General features: G+C 34.0%; 1 protein-coding gene across 1 annotated transcript in view; it reads right to left on the reverse strand.

Moving 5' to 3' along the window:
* The window catches only part of U2SURP (U2 snRNP-associated SURP domain containing), a 34,398-nt gene that overhangs the window by 14,681 nt on the left and 1,782 nt on the right, over window positions 1–17,935 (reverse strand). Inside the window, exons 4-19 of the mRNA XM_010022896.1 lie at window positions 16,260–16,327; window positions 14,396–14,490; window positions 14,278–14,310; window positions 14,088–14,170; window positions 13,446–13,611; window positions 12,170–12,381; window positions 11,181–11,224; window positions 7,616–7,720; window positions 6,360–6,426; window positions 6,110–6,273; window positions 4,839–5,001; window positions 4,270–4,349; window positions 3,102–3,189; window positions 1,935–2,057; window positions 501–657; window positions 27–122 (exon numbers count right to left, since the gene is read on the reverse strand). Coding sequence (XP_010021198.1) covers window positions 27–122; window positions 501–657; window positions 1,935–2,057; window positions 3,102–3,189; window positions 4,270–4,349; window positions 4,839–5,001; window positions 6,110–6,273; window positions 6,360–6,426; window positions 7,616–7,720; window positions 11,181–11,224; window positions 12,170–12,381; window positions 13,446–13,611; window positions 14,088–14,170; window positions 14,278–14,310; window positions 14,396–14,490; window positions 16,260–16,327 — 1,744 coding nt within the window. The remainder of the gene's footprint in view (window positions 1–26; window positions 123–500; window positions 658–1,934; window positions 2,058–3,101; window positions 3,190–4,269; window positions 4,350–4,838; window positions 5,002–6,109; window positions 6,274–6,359; window positions 6,427–7,615; window positions 7,721–11,180; window positions 11,225–12,169; window positions 12,382–13,445; window positions 13,612–14,087; window positions 14,171–14,277; window positions 14,311–14,395; window positions 14,491–16,259; window positions 16,328–17,935) is intronic.

The following is a 17,935-nucleotide window of genomic DNA, read 5'->3' on the forward strand; positions in this document are numbered from 1 at the left end:
ATTTAACATACACTTTGAAAACTAACCTTGAGCTTCCAGTTCCGATTCATCCACTGCTTCCCACTTAGAAGGGGCAACTTTAAATATAGGCTCATTCTTTTTTGAGTCTTCAGCTGTATCCACTGTTGGAGAAAGAGACACAGAAAAATAATTTCCAATGCTCTGCAAAAGTACAAACAGAAAAATCCTAACATAACAGTTAGATTTAAATATGAAAGCATATTAAGCTGCTTTGTTATTTGCAAAGAAAAGAAATTAGGATTTGGAACCTGATATCCATAACATCAGAAGACACCCACTGTGTCTCTGAAGCAATTACAAACTAAAAGCAGATTTAAAACTAATTCTTCCTAGAAAAAATTTAAATTAATCAAAGTCAACATTTTACAAAGCTACATGCCATGTTAATTCTTGGCTGAACTTGTAAAAACTACTTGGGGAAAAATAGATCATTAAAAATTGAAGATACAAATTGTAAGCAGTGTTGAAACATTTCGTACAAGGAACTCCATCAAGATCATCATCCAGCGATTTAATTGGGACTCCATCCAGATCATCAATAGGAGCAGCATCAATAGGAATTCCATCCACATCCTCTAGTGGAGCACCATCAAGCTCTTCCTCAATGGGAGCACCATCAAGATCATCTGGTACTTCCTGAAAGCAAAGAATAATTAATTATTTCAATAATAAATCTACACCGCTTTTCTTTACTTCTGCAATCGTTTCATTTCTTCTTAAAGGAATAGTTTTGGAAATATCTAAACACAAAACCCCTCAACATCAACAATTTTTGCTTCCCAGTACAGTTGTTTATTGCAAAAGATAAATAAGACAATATCCTCCTATAAAAAAATTGTAGGCAAGAACTTGGAATTTTCCCACAATATTCTGGAAGCTTTGCAATACCTATATTCAAAAGAAGAGATATTAAGCTGAGCTTTTGCTTGAAATGAGCCAATTACAGTCAGATAAATTATACATAGTACACAGGAAAAATTCCCTGAGCACTAGTAAGCTGAACAACTGACAGAAATCAGCTATTTAGCAGGAACACAAATTTAAGGAACACACGTAAATGACATGTACACCTACTTATTCTAACTTGTTAGGTACACTGTCCTTCATAGGCACACATTCACTCTGCTCTACTATAACGGAAATAAGCCAACCTTGCAATTATACTGTAGGTCTGCCTTCAACTGTTCCAAAAGGCATGTTTCCACAGAATTAGAAAATTAACTTATCCTGAACATACAGAAATTTATGTCTTTATTTTCTTGAATAATACGTATATATAACTGTAAGAAGATCAGTACACATTCACTCAGAGCTAATGGTATCCCAAAACTTTTAAGCATAGAGCTTCAAAATATTGAATAGTAATTTATACGTATCATTATGCAGTAACTAAAGCTGATTACATATCCTATTTGAAATAACCTATTTGATATAGCAAAAAAGATATAAATACTGTAGCATAACAAAAAAGTTAGGAATTTACTGCCCTAATACAGTACAGCAAAGATCAAAGTAGAACATCACCAGTGTAAATGACCTACAACAATCTTCCTCTCAAATTAAGAAAGCTCAGATGGTTTCATCACATCTAAGTGTGACACTCACACAAAAAGAATGTGGATGATTCAGGTAGTCAGATGCCTAGCACTAGTCTTTGCTCTGAAATGGTTTCACAAAATAACACCACCATAGCACCTAATCTACAAACAACCAACGTATAAACAGATCAAACAGTATTTGCATCTGAAAATCTCTCTTACGCTTGTATTTAAGAGTAAGGATTCCTAGGGAAAAAAAGGGTTTGTTCACCTTAACAGAGACATCAAAATAATACTTGTCAGCCCTACTGCGTACTTACACATTTTCCTCAGCATCTGCTCTCATCTGCTAGCATCACTACCAAGGTCACTTACCTCTGTTTCTTTATCTTCCATGATATTTACAAGCCCCAAGAAAATATTCTGTAGTTTGATCAGAAATGGTTCTGGATAGATTGCCCAGTCTTCCCATGCTCGGAAGCATGTCATCACCCGTTGCTAGAAACAATAGGGGAAAAAAAAATGCTCATAGATTTCTATTAGGAAATTTTAAGTAATTGGAAATATACCACAGAGCACTAATACTATAGACAGCTACTCCTAAGTAGTTCCATACTAAAGTATATTGCAATGATACCATGCTGGTATGAATGAAATTATGTTCCTACTTTCACGTTTCTTGTTTTTGTCAACCTTCAGCTCAAGCTTGACACATTAAACGTAGCTACAGGTATTAAAAAAAAAAAAAACCAAAACAACAAAAAAAGCAAGAAAAATACTACTGCCTGTCGTCACTATATAACTAGTTACTATGTAACTAAAACTGATTCTCAACCTAGAGCGATTGGGAGCAAAGGAGGTAGGACAGCCAGGATAAAGGCCTTAAACAGGAAAACTAACTACATTGTAAGCTTTGTATTTAAAGTTTCTGATTTAAAAGGAACAACAAAAAAAAAAAATCAACAAAAAAAAAACCAACAAAAAAAAAAAAGGCAAAAACCAAACTGTAGAGGAATCTTTAAAACAGGAGAAAGAAAAGCGGAAAAAACAGGCTGAGCATGAGAATGGTGAGAAGCAGAGCACTTCATCTCAGAAATCACTCCCAACTACCCATGGTCAGACTGCTTAAAGAACCTCAAAAAACAAAGCCTGGCACAAAAAAAACCTTTGAAATAACTTTATGCTGTTAAATCCACCAGTTTCTTTCCACAGGTAGCACCCACATTTATTTTTGAAACCAAAATATAGGCGGTCCAAAAATAATCAGAAAGCTAGAAGGCCTTGTTTGAAACTCAAGTACTAAACAGATATCCTCTCAACTCCACAACTATACATCTACAGGTACACTTCAGTTCTTAGATGCTGATTTTCTTCCTTTATTTCAAGGCTATCTTTGCAAGAGAGAAAATTTGATTTATTTTTTTTTTCAAGCTTAGTTAGGAAGCCTGAGATCTAAGTCATCTATCATAGTATACTATCTCTTGTGCAGGAACACCTATTTATTTGACTTCTATGTCATGTAAATAACAATGAAATACATACCTTGAAATTTTCAGACTGTAAATGGCCTTGTATTGTACGGTAAGTAGCATTGAGATCAGAGAATATCTGACATAATTTTGTTTCAAAACTAGAATTAAACATATACATTTCTTTAGTTAAACTTCGTAATATATGGTTTTTGGTCATACATAATTAATGAAAATGCCTGGGACAGGACTCAAAAGCACAAAGTTCTGATCCCTATATTAGCTATGTACTGAACTATAAAGCAAATATTATTACTGTATATTAAATCGCCTTGGACAACAACAGAACTGTGAAGGGAGATCTTCACATCTGCTGCAGTCTCTTTATACCGCCTGGAAAGATTGGAGGAGTATAAAAGGAGTTTTACAACCTTATAACAATGAAAGAATTGTCTCAAAATTCAACCTGTTTTTTTTTTTTTTTTTTAAATCTTTTGTTACATTTCTATTCTAATTTACCCAATGGGGTCCTCAATGAAAGCAGAGTGAGTAGCAGCTGCCTAGCTCCCCTTGAGCTTCTCTCAATGTGCAGAAAAAACCTGGCACAGCAAAGACACGCTGCCACAATAAACATCATTTTTAATCACTAGTCTTGCAACATGCTAAATATTCCCCATCATGCTACCATAATGTTAGAGAAACTCCAGGAAGTAGACACAATTAAATATCTAAATATTACAAAGGCACTCTCCATTGGACATTGTTCTTAAATTCTTTGCAGTGCCTTAGAAACAAAAGTACATAATTCCCTCACAAGTTCTTCAAAGTTCATGAAGAATTGAAACACCACCTCTCAATTTAAAAATAAATAAATAAATAAATAAATCTATTTCAAAAATTTACTTCTTCACATGGAATTTTTGCTATACCATGCCTTGGATATTACCTACAGGCTCACTTTCTGTAAAAAGGCACATGAGTTATTCTCACCTCTGTGAAGTTCCATGCAAGTTGTTCCTTGATAGGGCACATAACACTTCTGTTTGCATTATAAAACAATCCTATGCATTAAGATGTTACACCTTACACATTTTCATGCAAAGAGATATAAGTATCAGTGTTGTAACAGTAGCCTCACAGAATAGTGTTAATTTCTCTACAGCCACATTTACCCAATGATGTACAAAACTGAATGTAAGTATATTTTTCTTTTAATCAATCACCTGAAATACTATACTTACAATTTTCTATAGTAGGAAGCATTGGCAACTTTAGCTGAAGAGTTGTATAACACATCCGACACTAGATATAATCTTGCAATCTACAATAAAAAACGTTCAAGATAACTCTAAAGTTTAAATGTTCCTGCAAATATATGCATTTTTCCAGAAAGAATACAAGAGAGTTTAAAGGTAGTTTACATTATCTGGAAGTACCAAATTAAAACTAAGTGTAGCGCAGACATATTGTTAATAAACATGCTAAGAGGCATGTACCTTTCGCTATAGGGTACTAACCACTGTAACATATTACACAGTATTACAAAGGACAGATCATGGCATTCAAGTTTTTACTTCCTTATTTGAACAAACGATTCTGTTGTTTTCAACTTCACAAAAAGGCAGAACATCACTTTCAAGCAAGTTCAGAAAGAACATAAAAATATATAACAAAATGCCACAGGAGAAAAAGTATCCTCCAATTCAAGCCCACATTTTAATACAAAACCTTAATGCTATCTGAAATGATACGCATGTGCTGTTACGTGCGCTCTTCCCCCAAAATACAAGATTTTACAAAATCTCCACACCTTCTTCGGAAGAGGAGTCTTCAGAATGGACAATGACTCTGTAATGCAGTCTACAATTTCTTCAGCAGCTTCTGCATTATTTAGACAGAATACCATTGCATCCCCAATATCGTTCTTCCGAGGTGTTAATCCACGCAGAATTTCCTCTAATTTGTCCCTCTGTCTGAAATATCAGAAATTTTAATACTTTCAATATAAAATTAACAGTACTTTGGGGAATTTCCATTTAATGATGCTTTTGATTTTTCCATCTTAAGTACAAAAACAATTTTAAATATTTTTATATTCTGTTGTCTGAATATTTTCAGTGACTGATGAACATATGCATCCATATTACATAAACAATGTGCAAAAAATTCCCACTCAAGTCTTGAAGACCCGTAGAAGTCAAGGAAAAATAAAAGAAATACCTAACACAGCACATCAGTATCTCTAATAATGCAATTATCTTTGGGGATTTAGTTTAAGCCTAAAGCAAAATGGACAAATCTAAAGCATGCAAGTAATTTCTGCTGTGGAATAAGAAACATTAGATTCAGAAAGCTAGTAAGAAGCAATTATTTCAGGTTTTTCCTAACCTCCATATATAGACAACACTCTCAAAAGAGTACCTTTTTGAGCCCTTCAAAAAGAAGATACAAGAAATAAGTTATGTATTAACACCTCCAGAAGTATGACTGGTATCATAACTACGATGAAAATAATAGAACAAGAAAAATTCCACATGCTAAGATCACAGTTGGAACAGTAACAGCAAAATTAGGAAACTCGCGTATAAATGTCCTTCCTGCTTATTAACAACTGCTCCCAATTTTAATTCTGATGAACAGCATCAATACATTTAAGATTATAATAACCATTCAGTTCATGAGAACATAGCAATGTTGAGCTGCTATACACCCCCACTAATATATATGAACAGAAAATGGGGGAAAGCTTATCCTCCCAAGCACCTTCAAATAAAGGGTTAATAAAAATTCATACAATCATAGCATAGTTAGGGCTGGAAAGGATGTTAAGATCATCTAGTTCCAACCCCACCATTGTTCAATGATGACAAATCTAACCAAATCCAGAATGTATCTGACAACAAGCATCATCAAAAAAGACTAACTGAAAAGCACAGAGACTAAGATAGTTTCTAAGTAACGCAATGACAAGCATGGTAATATTTAAGGGATGACGTATTATAACTACAAAATCACAACAGGAAAAAACCCCCAAGCAGATTAGCATTTAAAACAGCCCTATAAATTGATGGAATTCCATACTCTTCCTTAAGTGCACCCTTCTTGTTTGGTTCTTCTACAAACGCTTCTGTTTCTTGCTCTTCAGACATCCCATGCAAGTATGGATTCAATGGTGGTGGCCTCCAAAATGATCCATTCTTGAACATACGGAAATCTTCTGTCCTCCACTTTGTTGGAGCATCTCCCTAAGAGAAAACAATAGTATTTTACCTTTGGTATTCTTTATTTCATTATGCTTAAAGTTATGAATTGTCACTAAAATTCTACTTACCTGAAGAATTGAATAAAGCTTCCATCTGTAATATACATGGGCTGGAGTCTGGTTTTCAAATAAAAACCTACACCGAAGAGCAAAGAAAAGATACAAAACATATCACATTATTTAACTGAGGCAAATCCAAAGGAAGTAATTAAAAAACCCACCAAACCTTGTTCAGAATCCCACCCCAGCTGCTGAGTAAACAAGATAGATAAAATCACGTACGCCTACTGCACAGCTGTGCGGAACAGCATGAGCAGGTACAACTGCACATACACATGCAATCTGCAAAGCAGAGTGCAGAATTCAACAAAGGCAAAGCATTCCTCAGAAGTTAAAAGCAGAACAAACCGGGTTAAAAAGAGTACCCATGCAATCCCACAGTAAAGCAGAGGAATCATCAGTGGGAAGAGTCGCTATGGGAGCAACTGCAACCTCAACACAGGCAGTGCAGGAACTTGTAGTTGCACAGGTTCCTCAGAATGATTAGTAAATGACTTGAAGTTTTTCACCACTAAATTGCCTGAATTGTCAGAATACGGACAAGACTTGAAGGGTGGAGGGGGACACAGCTAGCCCATTTTTAATGGCCAGAATATTTTCTCAATTTGTATACAAAAACCACAATGAAGCACACTTTAACCTTACTTCAAGTAAACTATTTTTAAAAGGTCACTTAGTTTTTCCCTGGAAAAGCTTTTCAGTGACTACATTTCACGAGAAATTTGGAAACTAATCCTTTTTTTATTCCATTAACAATGATAGCTGGAAATTCTGACAATTTCATTATGGCACCTAGTATTTAATCCTATTTGCACCAACATCAAAATAAAAACAACTCCCAGCTATTGCTAAAGTTAGAAATCAGGCTCCAGGAAGACTGGACTTTACATTGAGATAGTATGTCTGTTTTGGGGAAGACTTTTGTCTTCTTTTTTTCCTAAATGGAATGCTACTACTTTCACTGATGACTTCCAATCCCCCACAAGAGTGGGAGTTAAATGTAATTTCATTACCAAGATGTTTTATGTACCTACAGATGTATATTATATTGTACACAGTATTTTATTTCTCCATACACATCAATAACAACTGGAATGAAGTGCATTCTTCAAAAACATAACCATTTGTGTAATTTGTAAAATTTAAATCTGCACATAAAGATTGACATAGTAAAACCAACTCTTACTAGCATTTTAGAAAGGTAAAGTATTAGCAACAGTGAAAACAGTTAATGCTATATCAAACTGAAGCAACATAATAAGCACCTGAACATGGGATTGTTGATTTCTCGGTTCATGATCATGGCTTCAAACATAGGCCCTTCCCGTACCACAAACTCTATCATTCGATGTATCAAAGCGAGCAAATTCCTACAACAACAACACAGTTAAAGAAAAATTGATTCAGACCTAACACTATATAGAACTACACTCCACCTAAGATACTACAACTGTGCAGGAGATTATTTTGCTGTATTGTTAAAAGAACTGTACAAAAGATTGGTAACATGGAACATATTATAGCCTTTCATCATAGACACGGGCATTCTAAAATATAAACATGCCTACAACTGGTTGAGTAAGAATTTAAGAGGAAACCTCTTTCCTGAATTGCCACAGCTTAGCCTACAACCATCTGCTTAATAGTCCTTATGCATAAAAATGGGCAAACACCAAAGTACAATTAACTATCCAAAAACTAAACCCTCATCTAAACTGTCTAGAACTAAGACCAAAGTGTTAGCCAAAGTTCTACAGAGCAACAAATGTCTGAATATTACGCTTAAAATTAAAGACACATAGTTTTGAATATTCAAGAGAAACGGCATTTAGCTTTCCAATATTCAAGTATGAAAAGCAAAATAGCCTCCTTGATGCCAAACAGGGCAATGATTTTATTAAACTGAAATTTCTTTTTGGTCAAGACTCAACTATTGACATAGAACAAAACTGTCCATTATTTCGTGTCATACCTTCCAATGTCTCCTCCCTGAGACACTCAAGTGAACCAAGTCACAATGAAAAAAAATAAATCAATAAAAATCTGAATTCATTTCATTCAGCTCTACATCCTGAGACAGGTAAGAAGCAGATGTGAAGTGCACATTTTTCAAGCCACATCTGAAAATGCAGAGTCACTTATAAATGGTAACAGGAGATAGTCATATAAGTTTCGTGAAGAATAGTGACCAGCAGTTTCCAACCCTTTGGGTTTTTTTGGAAACAGGATCCTGAATTTTCAAATATAGATTTCCTACATGTATCAAAAACTCCAAAGCATATGTCCCTTGAATGTGATGCAAACAAATAAAAATATACAGATTTTTACATTTTCTAATTTATTTTCTTAGATTTAACAAATGGATATTGTTTCTTCATGTTATCTCATTAGACTTCATTTTAGAGCTTTTTTTAATTATTAAAATTCAAGAACTGTTACATTAAAAAGCTGCAGAATTTTCTATTACTTCTTAGTAATGAGGTGATTATTTTCTACCACGAATATTCAAAGTTACAGATATAATGCACTAGATCAAAAAGAAAATTCAACTTAAAAATCTAGTAATAAAAAACTGCCCCTGCCATCTGCCAACTTAGATGTGCTGTTTTATACCAGCTAGCATAAATCTACGTTTGCCTCAAATATGACACAAAAAAAAAAACCAAACTGCTATCAGCTCAATTTTCCTGTATTTCCTTTTTATAATCCCAGAAACATTGTAAAGAGGACATAGTCTCAATAATTCTGTAGCCATTTTATTTAAAGCAGCATTCTGAAAGTCTAAATAGCAAGGCTGTACTTGTCATATGAACTGTATTTGAAAACATCAATAAGAAAACAGTTACCAACTACCTTTCAAGCCTCTGAGCTCCCACGCTATTCATTTATTTTAAGGCAAGTTCAGTGTGGTCATTTCTGGCTTCCTGCAGAACCATGACATTGATTTTCATCTAATTTTTCTTTCATCGAGTACCATAAAGTTGCGTAAGAGCAGCTTATGCTTGAACAAGAACATCTGCTTGGGAAACACCTCAGATGTATGAAAAAAGATTCAGTACATCCCATATCTGAAAGAGGGTGCATTTTGGTGTATGAGATATGACTACTTGAAAGTGAACTCAAAAAAAAAAAATTGATAGTGTATACTCAGGTTTTTCTGTTTAGTAAATACGAAGAAGAAAGAGATGTTAAAACCAGTATTAATGTAATCATAATTAAATATATTATCCCACTGAAGCCAGTTGAAGTTTCTGCATGATGCAATGCACTGTGTAATAGTCTTAGGAGCTGTCATTATCATCTTTGAAAGTTGTCAGGAAAAAATAATTTCAAATACAATTCAATTAACATGAGTTTTTCATATATGAACTTTCAAAATGCTACAGTAAATAAGATGGAAACTTTTTCCTCTGAAAGCTGCTTACTCTGTAAGCACTGTACAGTTTTACAAGTACTTGTTCTACTATTCAGTATTTTTCTCCAATCAAGACTCCTCCTGGTTGTCATAATTACTCATGTCTCTACCCAACAAGAATTGTATTGACTTAAAATTTAATCAAGAAATATTAGTGCGTCTGATCATCGATTGACATGTATGTTAATATACTGTAACTACCTTCATGAATCTCTTTCTCCCCCCACACACACACATGAAAAAAAAGAAAAAAGGGACTTTGTGATAATTAAAACAGTGTAGTAAAAAAAGATGATAGTTTTAAGTGCATTATTTTAAAATGTCATTTAGCTTAAAATTGGCCAACAAAAAAAAGTTTCTCAGTTATAATAAAACCACATTTATTGGAGCCGATCGTACCAATGTCTGGTCAAAAACTGTATACTTTCCCAATCCATCCCATGATGTTTTCCTGGTCCCCCGCTGCCGCAGACAGTTCAGCTGGTGTTGCTCACCAAGGCCAATGTCAAAGAGAATTTGGTAATCTTTTGTGCTTATTTACTTTTAAAACAGTGTTGTGTTCCTATGTTTGGGAAAAGGTTTTAGCTTAACTGAGCAAGAGTATACCTATTCTAGTGAGAAGGAAGGAGCACTGATGAGGACCAAACTGTGAAAATGCCCCTGAAATAGAGAACTACCTTTTTCAGCATCCAAAATTATTTATTGCTGCACATAAAAAAACCCCAGCATAAATTAAAAAGTAAAACTTAAAAACAAAAAAAATATTTAAAACACAAAACAAAACCAAAACAAACAAAACACAAAACGAAGCAATAAAAAAAAAAAAAAAAACAAAAAAAAAAAAAATATTTAAAACACAAAACAAAACCAAAACAAACAAAACACAAAACGAAGCAATAAAAAAAAAAAAAAAAACAAAAAAAAAAAAAATATTTAAAACACAAAACAAAACCAAAACAAACAAAACACAAAACGAAGCAATAAAAAAAAAAAAAAAAAACCCAACAACAAAAACCCACGAACCACAAAAGAGAAATAAGAGAGGGAGAAAAATTCCCACAGCACCACACTGGACACAGCTGCCTCCTAGCTATGAAGTACTCATATTTATGTCAGGACTTAGCATCTCTAAGACAAGCTATTTCACCCTGGTGTACAGTCACAAGATTACCCTGCAACTATTTCTAGTGCTCAAATTAAATGCAAAAAGATAATTATTTAAACCTATCTTCACAATAAAAAAAAAAAATTAGTTATAGTAAGACTGTAAACCACACACATTTCTCACAAGTGTCATGAAGCAACCATTGCTCAGTCAAGCCATTACCTTTTCCTCAACATCACCATTTTTCTTTAAAATTCCGAAGGGGAAATTTTCTATATTTAGATCAGTAATAATAAAGAAAAACATGTACCTTTCTGTTGGGATAACCACTTTGACTATGGCTTGCGACAGAGTCTGTATATGAAGTCACATCAGATAATAAACATAGAATATGTGAGTATTGTTAACAAGTAACAAGCAAAAATATACATATGCAATGAAAATACTACACATCTATCACAAGTTTTGCAGGCAATCACTGCTGTGAAGTTATAACTAAGCAATTACACAAAATGCAAATGGTTGTGTCAGTGAACCATAAAGGTTCACTAATTGCAAAGTATCAGAACATTCCTGTCAGAATGTACATTGATGCACTGAATAGGTACTATGCTGATATAATTAAGAAAGGAGTTCTTAAGTTTACAAAAAGATTCTAAAGTATTTGACTTGGATCATGTTGATATTACTTTATTCCCAAGTCTTACAAAAAACAGCCCTAACATTTAAGTGTCATTCAAAGAATCAACAAATTCTTACAAATGTAAATCAAGTTGGTTTGTGATTACAAGATACTTACCCTTTTATCAGCTAATAGTCCAGAAAAAAAGTTTGAAAACTGACTCCATAAGTAGCATAAAATACTTACTCCATGTCCAGATTAATAACCTTCTACATAAAATATATCAACTCCTCTAAAATAGTGTAAAAATAATGCTACCCAAATTAAAATGTAGTATTTTCTCTAAATAAAACAATTTAGATCCTGCAATTTGGCAGCCAACAAAAGGGGGGGACGTAGGAGAAAAAAATCCAGGGAGCCTGGAGGGGGAAAATGATAGCCAGATTTAAAGCAGCACTAAAATAAATCAAGACCCAATATACTGTTCCCTAACATAGACATGAAACAGAACTTCAGGAATTAACTAGGTTCCCTTGGGCTACAGCAGGGAGCCATTGAGCTTGTACACTAAGGGCCGCCAAAGTCAGCCTGAACAATGCAAATCTATGAAGCCACTGACATACTGTCACAGGTGTAGTATTTATCATTGAGATATGGCCCTGGGTACTGTAAGTTACCTTCTCAAAATCTTCCTTGTTTTTTGGCGGTGGTAACATTGGAGCATTAGGATTCTTCAATCTTTCTCTAGGCTGGGCATTAAAAGGCAGTCCTGATGGAGGAGGTGGGAGGGTATGCTCCATCATAGAAGGTGGGATGTATATTGGATGTGGTGGTATAGGTACAGCTTTGCCCCAGCCTAACTTCATTTCAAATGACATAATCATCTTGCCTGAAAAAATGAAAGCAAACAAAACAAAAACACCATTATGCTATAAATTGGTTCTGCATTGCTCAAGATTTCTCCATTTAAGCACAGCATTGAGGTTTGCCTACCATGGTTTAGTTTTTGCTTATGCTGCCAATTAGCATATCACATCTATCAGGCTACATCATGCAAATGAAAGCCTATTGCATGTAATGTTTTATTAATCATCCCCCAAAGCATGTTTTAAGGAGACTACAGTACAAATTACTTGATTTGTTGGGGGAAAAAGAATTTTAAAAATTTGATGTTCAGTACACGAGAATGAACACAGTAATTTTCAAATCATACTATTTCTGCACTTCACCAAAATGTTTTGCTCATAATAACAAACTTTAAATTATGCTATCAAATCCAAATGTAAGAACTCTTACATAAGGTAAACCTTACTAATGGTCCTAGGAAAGGACCATCTTGACTAAGCTGTGCAAGGGCAACCTTTTAGTTTTTATTCTTTTTGTCTAGGATGCCAATTTTTTCTTTTATTTTCAGGCTCTTCCTGAACTGTAAGAACACAGCTTTCTTCATTTCTTCATTTCTTATATGCAAAATTACATGTCTAGTGTAGTAATTACCTCTTCAGTATGAGGAATTTAGCCATTACTCAAAAGAACAGAACATATTTGTCACCAATTATTTATCATAATCTGTGCCCTAGTTAAATTTATTCACTAGAAAAAAAAAAAAATAAATATTGTCAGGAAACAACTACAACAGATTGCTTCTTAAAATAGTCTGTTTAGAGGAGAGATTATCAAACATTACCTCCTGCTCACATCTTCAAAACAGTCAGAAAGGTTACATCTTTACCCACAGCAAAAGCCACTAGTATACTCAGCCCTTGCACATGCTGTAGTTTGACAACATTCAGCTGCCAGTACAACAGTGTGAACTAAAATCACTGCCAGTGCGGCATATACTGGAGTTACAGCATGCCTACCTATTAGCCTGATAAAACAACTTGAAGACATAGTTACTCCTCAGTATTCCTACAAAAATAATTAGAATTCCAAAATGAGAAATCTGCTTACCATTCAAATTCTTTAATGCTCTTTCAGCATCTCTCCTGTTCATAAAGGCAACAAAGCCACAATTTCTTTCTCTTGCTCTTTCTTCATCAGTTCTTGGCCACATAATTTTTACACTTGCTAATGGTCCAAAGCGTCCAAACTCTTGACACAACATCTCTTCATTCATCTACATGAAAAAAGGTAAAAATTATCATCTTGGTACAGTATTTCTAAGATACGCATTCATATTATTGTCCAAATGTAGAGGTTTTAATTTGCCGAGTTTCTGGGAAAACAACACTTTATTGATGCCTCCCCAATGCAATATACTGCAAAAATAATGCTTTTTAAAACTGCATTTTAAACTGAGCACACTCAAATTTTTGAGATTTGATCCACCTCGCATGAAGATATCCATGGAAAAATAATTTTAACTAAGCATTTTTGCATCTAGTAACTGATAGTCTAAACTTTAACTTTTGCATCATATTGTGCAGAGCATTTATTCAAATGAATACTGCCTCTATGGTCACGAACTGTACCTGGTATATGGGTTTAAACATATGCAATGGTTTAAGGTAAAAAGAGGGGAAAATTGCCAATGGAAAAAAATTCATCTGGACCCAAACATGCCAACACTGCATTCCTTGACTCTGAACTTACCTGAGGATTAATATTTCCAAGATACAAATTTGTTGTGCTTGGATCTCCAACATCATGTGACCCTGGTGCATAATCATCCAGTACTACAATGATGGAGGAAAAAAAAACAGAAAAAAAAAGAAGTCATAATTTTTGCTATGCATTTAAGTGGCAACATTAGATTGAATGAGAAAAGAATCTCTATTACCACCAGATGATCTGTTTCTTCTTGAAGGAGCATCCACTGAATAAAGAGAAGAAAAATACATATATCATTTAGTCGACAAATCACGTAGCCCAAACAAACATAAAAAGTAGTATCTACTTACTTGAACGACGCTGGCCATCTGAATCTGACTGGGGTGGTTCAAAACGACTCAATCTACCTTTTGTTTTATGTCTTTCATCACGTTCCTCTTGTATTCTACAAACATTCAATGTAAATAACTTAATACTGTTTTGAGGGGTTTATTCTATAATTTTAAAGTTAACTTTAGAATTATGAGAACGCTTAATATTAAACAATGGGCTTCTTAAAGATTTCAAATTGCCACTATGTTTGAATTTCTGTTTAATCAACTGGAATATATCTACCGGAATTATTCCAGTTGCATGCTTCCTCACTCATACTGTCAGGGTGTTTTAATCTCAAACAAAATTGACTCGGTTTGAGAAGCAGTTTACAAAACCAGAAATAAGAACTGTGCTCTGAAAGTGACCCAAATTCAACATCCAACTGCCAGAGATCCACTGACCGTTCAGATGACTTTTCAAGATGCACACAACTCCTTAGCATCTATTTCTCCTTCTATTTTTCCTAAGCCTGCAGGCCACCTTGTAGGGTGATATACACCCCCACATGACTACTTCCACAACATACAGGATCTCATCTCACTTTATACCTCTGAGAACAGTACTCACAAAATAACTACTTGGCCATTTACGGATTCATAATGCAGTACCTATTGTTTTTTAATGCATAGAAGTTATTTTGGTTTCCATCTCTAACATCAGGGAAAATGTATGGCACTGAGTTACACTCAACATATGTGCTGCTCTGTCTGTTGTATTATATATTCAAAAGTGAAAGAATCTGTTTTTTGAGTATTATTCAACTTGTTTTTGAAATTATGGTAGCTGAAGTAGATCTCTAAACATTAATTCCAAGTCTTACTTCTGCATTAGCACAAAAGCTCGACCTCATACTGCAATTCCTCTGAGTATAGTTTGAAAGACACTGACAAAAGGTCTTATTCTTCCTGAGACTGATACCCATTTCAATTTTTCCATCAAGGGAAAACTCAACACCCAAAACCTGAACATCCTTATCTATTACAGTACCTACTTGTCTTTCTGTATCATCACTAACTTCAACAATGCATGAGACCATATTAACCCATGTTCTCATTTAGGGACTCACACTTGCTAATCTGTAACAGAATTGCATCTCAAGTTCCACTGGTAAGTAACATAGTGACAGCAGCTGTCCAAGAAACAAACATAGGTTTCCATTTTTTATCCTGATAGTTGGCTGGTTGATTCAATCAACAAAGCTTCTATTAACATCTGATCCAAAAATCATCTTCGGTAGCTTTGGAAAAAAGACAGTCATTTACCGGGATCTCTGAAATACTTTATGCATTTACATGTAATTTTTTTGGTTAATTGCTCCAGATATTCTTCTGCTTTGGAAGGCAGTACCAAAGGGTTTCAAATCAAACATCTCTGACATGCAGAGAAATCCATTCATTTCAATAGACAAGTATTTAAGCTGATATAACAGACTTTTCTGGTTTGTTTTTTGATCATTTTATAGACTCTGGTCAATGCTAGATTTCAAAACAGAAGTCCTTTTCAGCAATAGTGGTAGATGTTTCCTATCACCAATCAGCATAAGGGCAGAACTATCACCAAATATCATGAGCTAATTAGATGGCAACTGATTATCCAAATCACCAACACCTATAAACAGACTGCGAACTCTGTTTAATTATCACTGCCATTGTTAATTAAATTATACCACTCCACAAGCATTTGGGGGGAAAAAAACAAAAAAAGAAACAACCCAAAAAAACAATAAAAAGTTACTTTGAGAATTGGCTTAGTAAGAATGATCCTAAATATTGCCTGTAAAAACAAGGTGAAAACCTTGCATCTTCCTTATTTACAATTAATAAAAATAGTCAAACTTACTGCTTTAATTCTTCTTTAAAAAGTTCCAAATTACTCTTTTTCTTTTCCTTCTCTCCTTTCTTCAAAGGCTAAAATTAAAGATATATCAGCCAACACTTCAGCAGATAAGATGAACAAAAATAAAACCTATACATATATAACAAATTTTTAGATCATTTTCATGCATGTTTTACCCACAGCTTTCAAACCAAGAAAACTACAGGAGAGGAAAAAAAAAAAAAAAAAAAAAAAAACAAACCACCACAAAAACCAGACTTGAAAACATTAAGACTGAGCACTATCAAACACAAAGCTAGAAAATATAAAATTAAAGATAGATTAAACGAAACTTGACTACTTCTCATTGCTACAATGCAGCGTGTGATCAGTCTCTCTACAACATACAAATTTAAAATATCTGTGATTTGTCAGTTTGTTCCACTTAGGAACTTAGAAGCTGACTACACCCCTAGCAAACCATCATGCTCTAATTATGTGTGTACATATATATGTAAATTAATTTACATATATATATTCAACTATTTTATCCACAGACTAACGTTCTACATGAAAAGAATTTCTTCTCTTGCTTCCTTTCAGATATAAATACAGGTCTGAAGAAACAGTTACTCTAAATAGCACAAGATCCTCAGAAAAAAAAAACAAAAAAAAAACAAAAAAAACCTCTGGAATGACAAATATGGATATTGTAATTATTTTTTCTTTACTGTAATATGTGTACCTTTACTAACTTGTGAACTTTCATCCTCAACAACATTGCTTTCATAAAACCAAATTTAAATGAAAACGTTTCCAATAGGCAGACATACAAAATATTTATTGTGTTACACACTACAGCTTTGGAAAAACTGGACTTCCTACTCACCCCAGGCAAAGTTGTTTGTTTGTTTTTGTTTTTGGGGATGGTCTGCCAAATAAATAAAATCATTTTTACCTCATTATCTTCAATCACCATTGGACAGGGCAAGTGAGTAAACTGATTGCATTACTTGATAAGTATTTACGACAAATTTGAAAAGCAGTAATATTCTCACAGTACAAACACTTGCATACGACATAACAGAGTTCAGCATAAGAAAAGAATGCTACAATTAATTTCTGTAACTGCAGAGCTTTACATACAATAAAAATCACAACTGCCGTCCAGTATTACCCGAGTAGTCTAAATTTGAGTTTTGTTTAAAGTTGGACGGAGGCCAGGATGGGATTACTCACAATTACCACATTACATCTCATTTCCCACCCTAACAGGCAGTGACGTGTATGTTTCACTGAAGCTTAAAAATTGTAGTAAGCTCTATTAAAATACTTTTTAAAAATATCCCAAGACATTAATTACACATTACACATATACAGTAGTAATAGTAACCAGATATAACTACCACTTGACAACTTTGTTCATAATATTTCCATTACTTTTTATGATGAAATCTCAGTTGGGAAAAAAAAAAAAAAGAAAAGTATCACACCATGCTTTTGATAGAAGTCAAAATAAACAAAAACAAGGTGTTCAGCTGCAAAAATCTGCAGGTTCTACAACCTATGTGGTACAACTCAAAGAGCAACGGGACTTCTCAAACATCACCTTAAACAAAATTTCAAAAACCTCACCAAGGAAAGCTTGGATCAGTGCAAAGGCTCTTCTATTTTTTTTTCTTTCTTTTTTTTTTTTTTTT

This window comes from Nestor notabilis, unplaced genomic scaffold (genome assembly GCF_000696875.1).
Source record: "Nestor notabilis isolate BGI_N333 unplaced genomic scaffold, ASM69687v1 scaffold26089, whole genome shotgun sequence".
NCBI classification, from domain to species: domain Eukaryota; kingdom Metazoa; phylum Chordata; class Aves; order Psittaciformes; family Psittacidae; genus Nestor; species Nestor notabilis.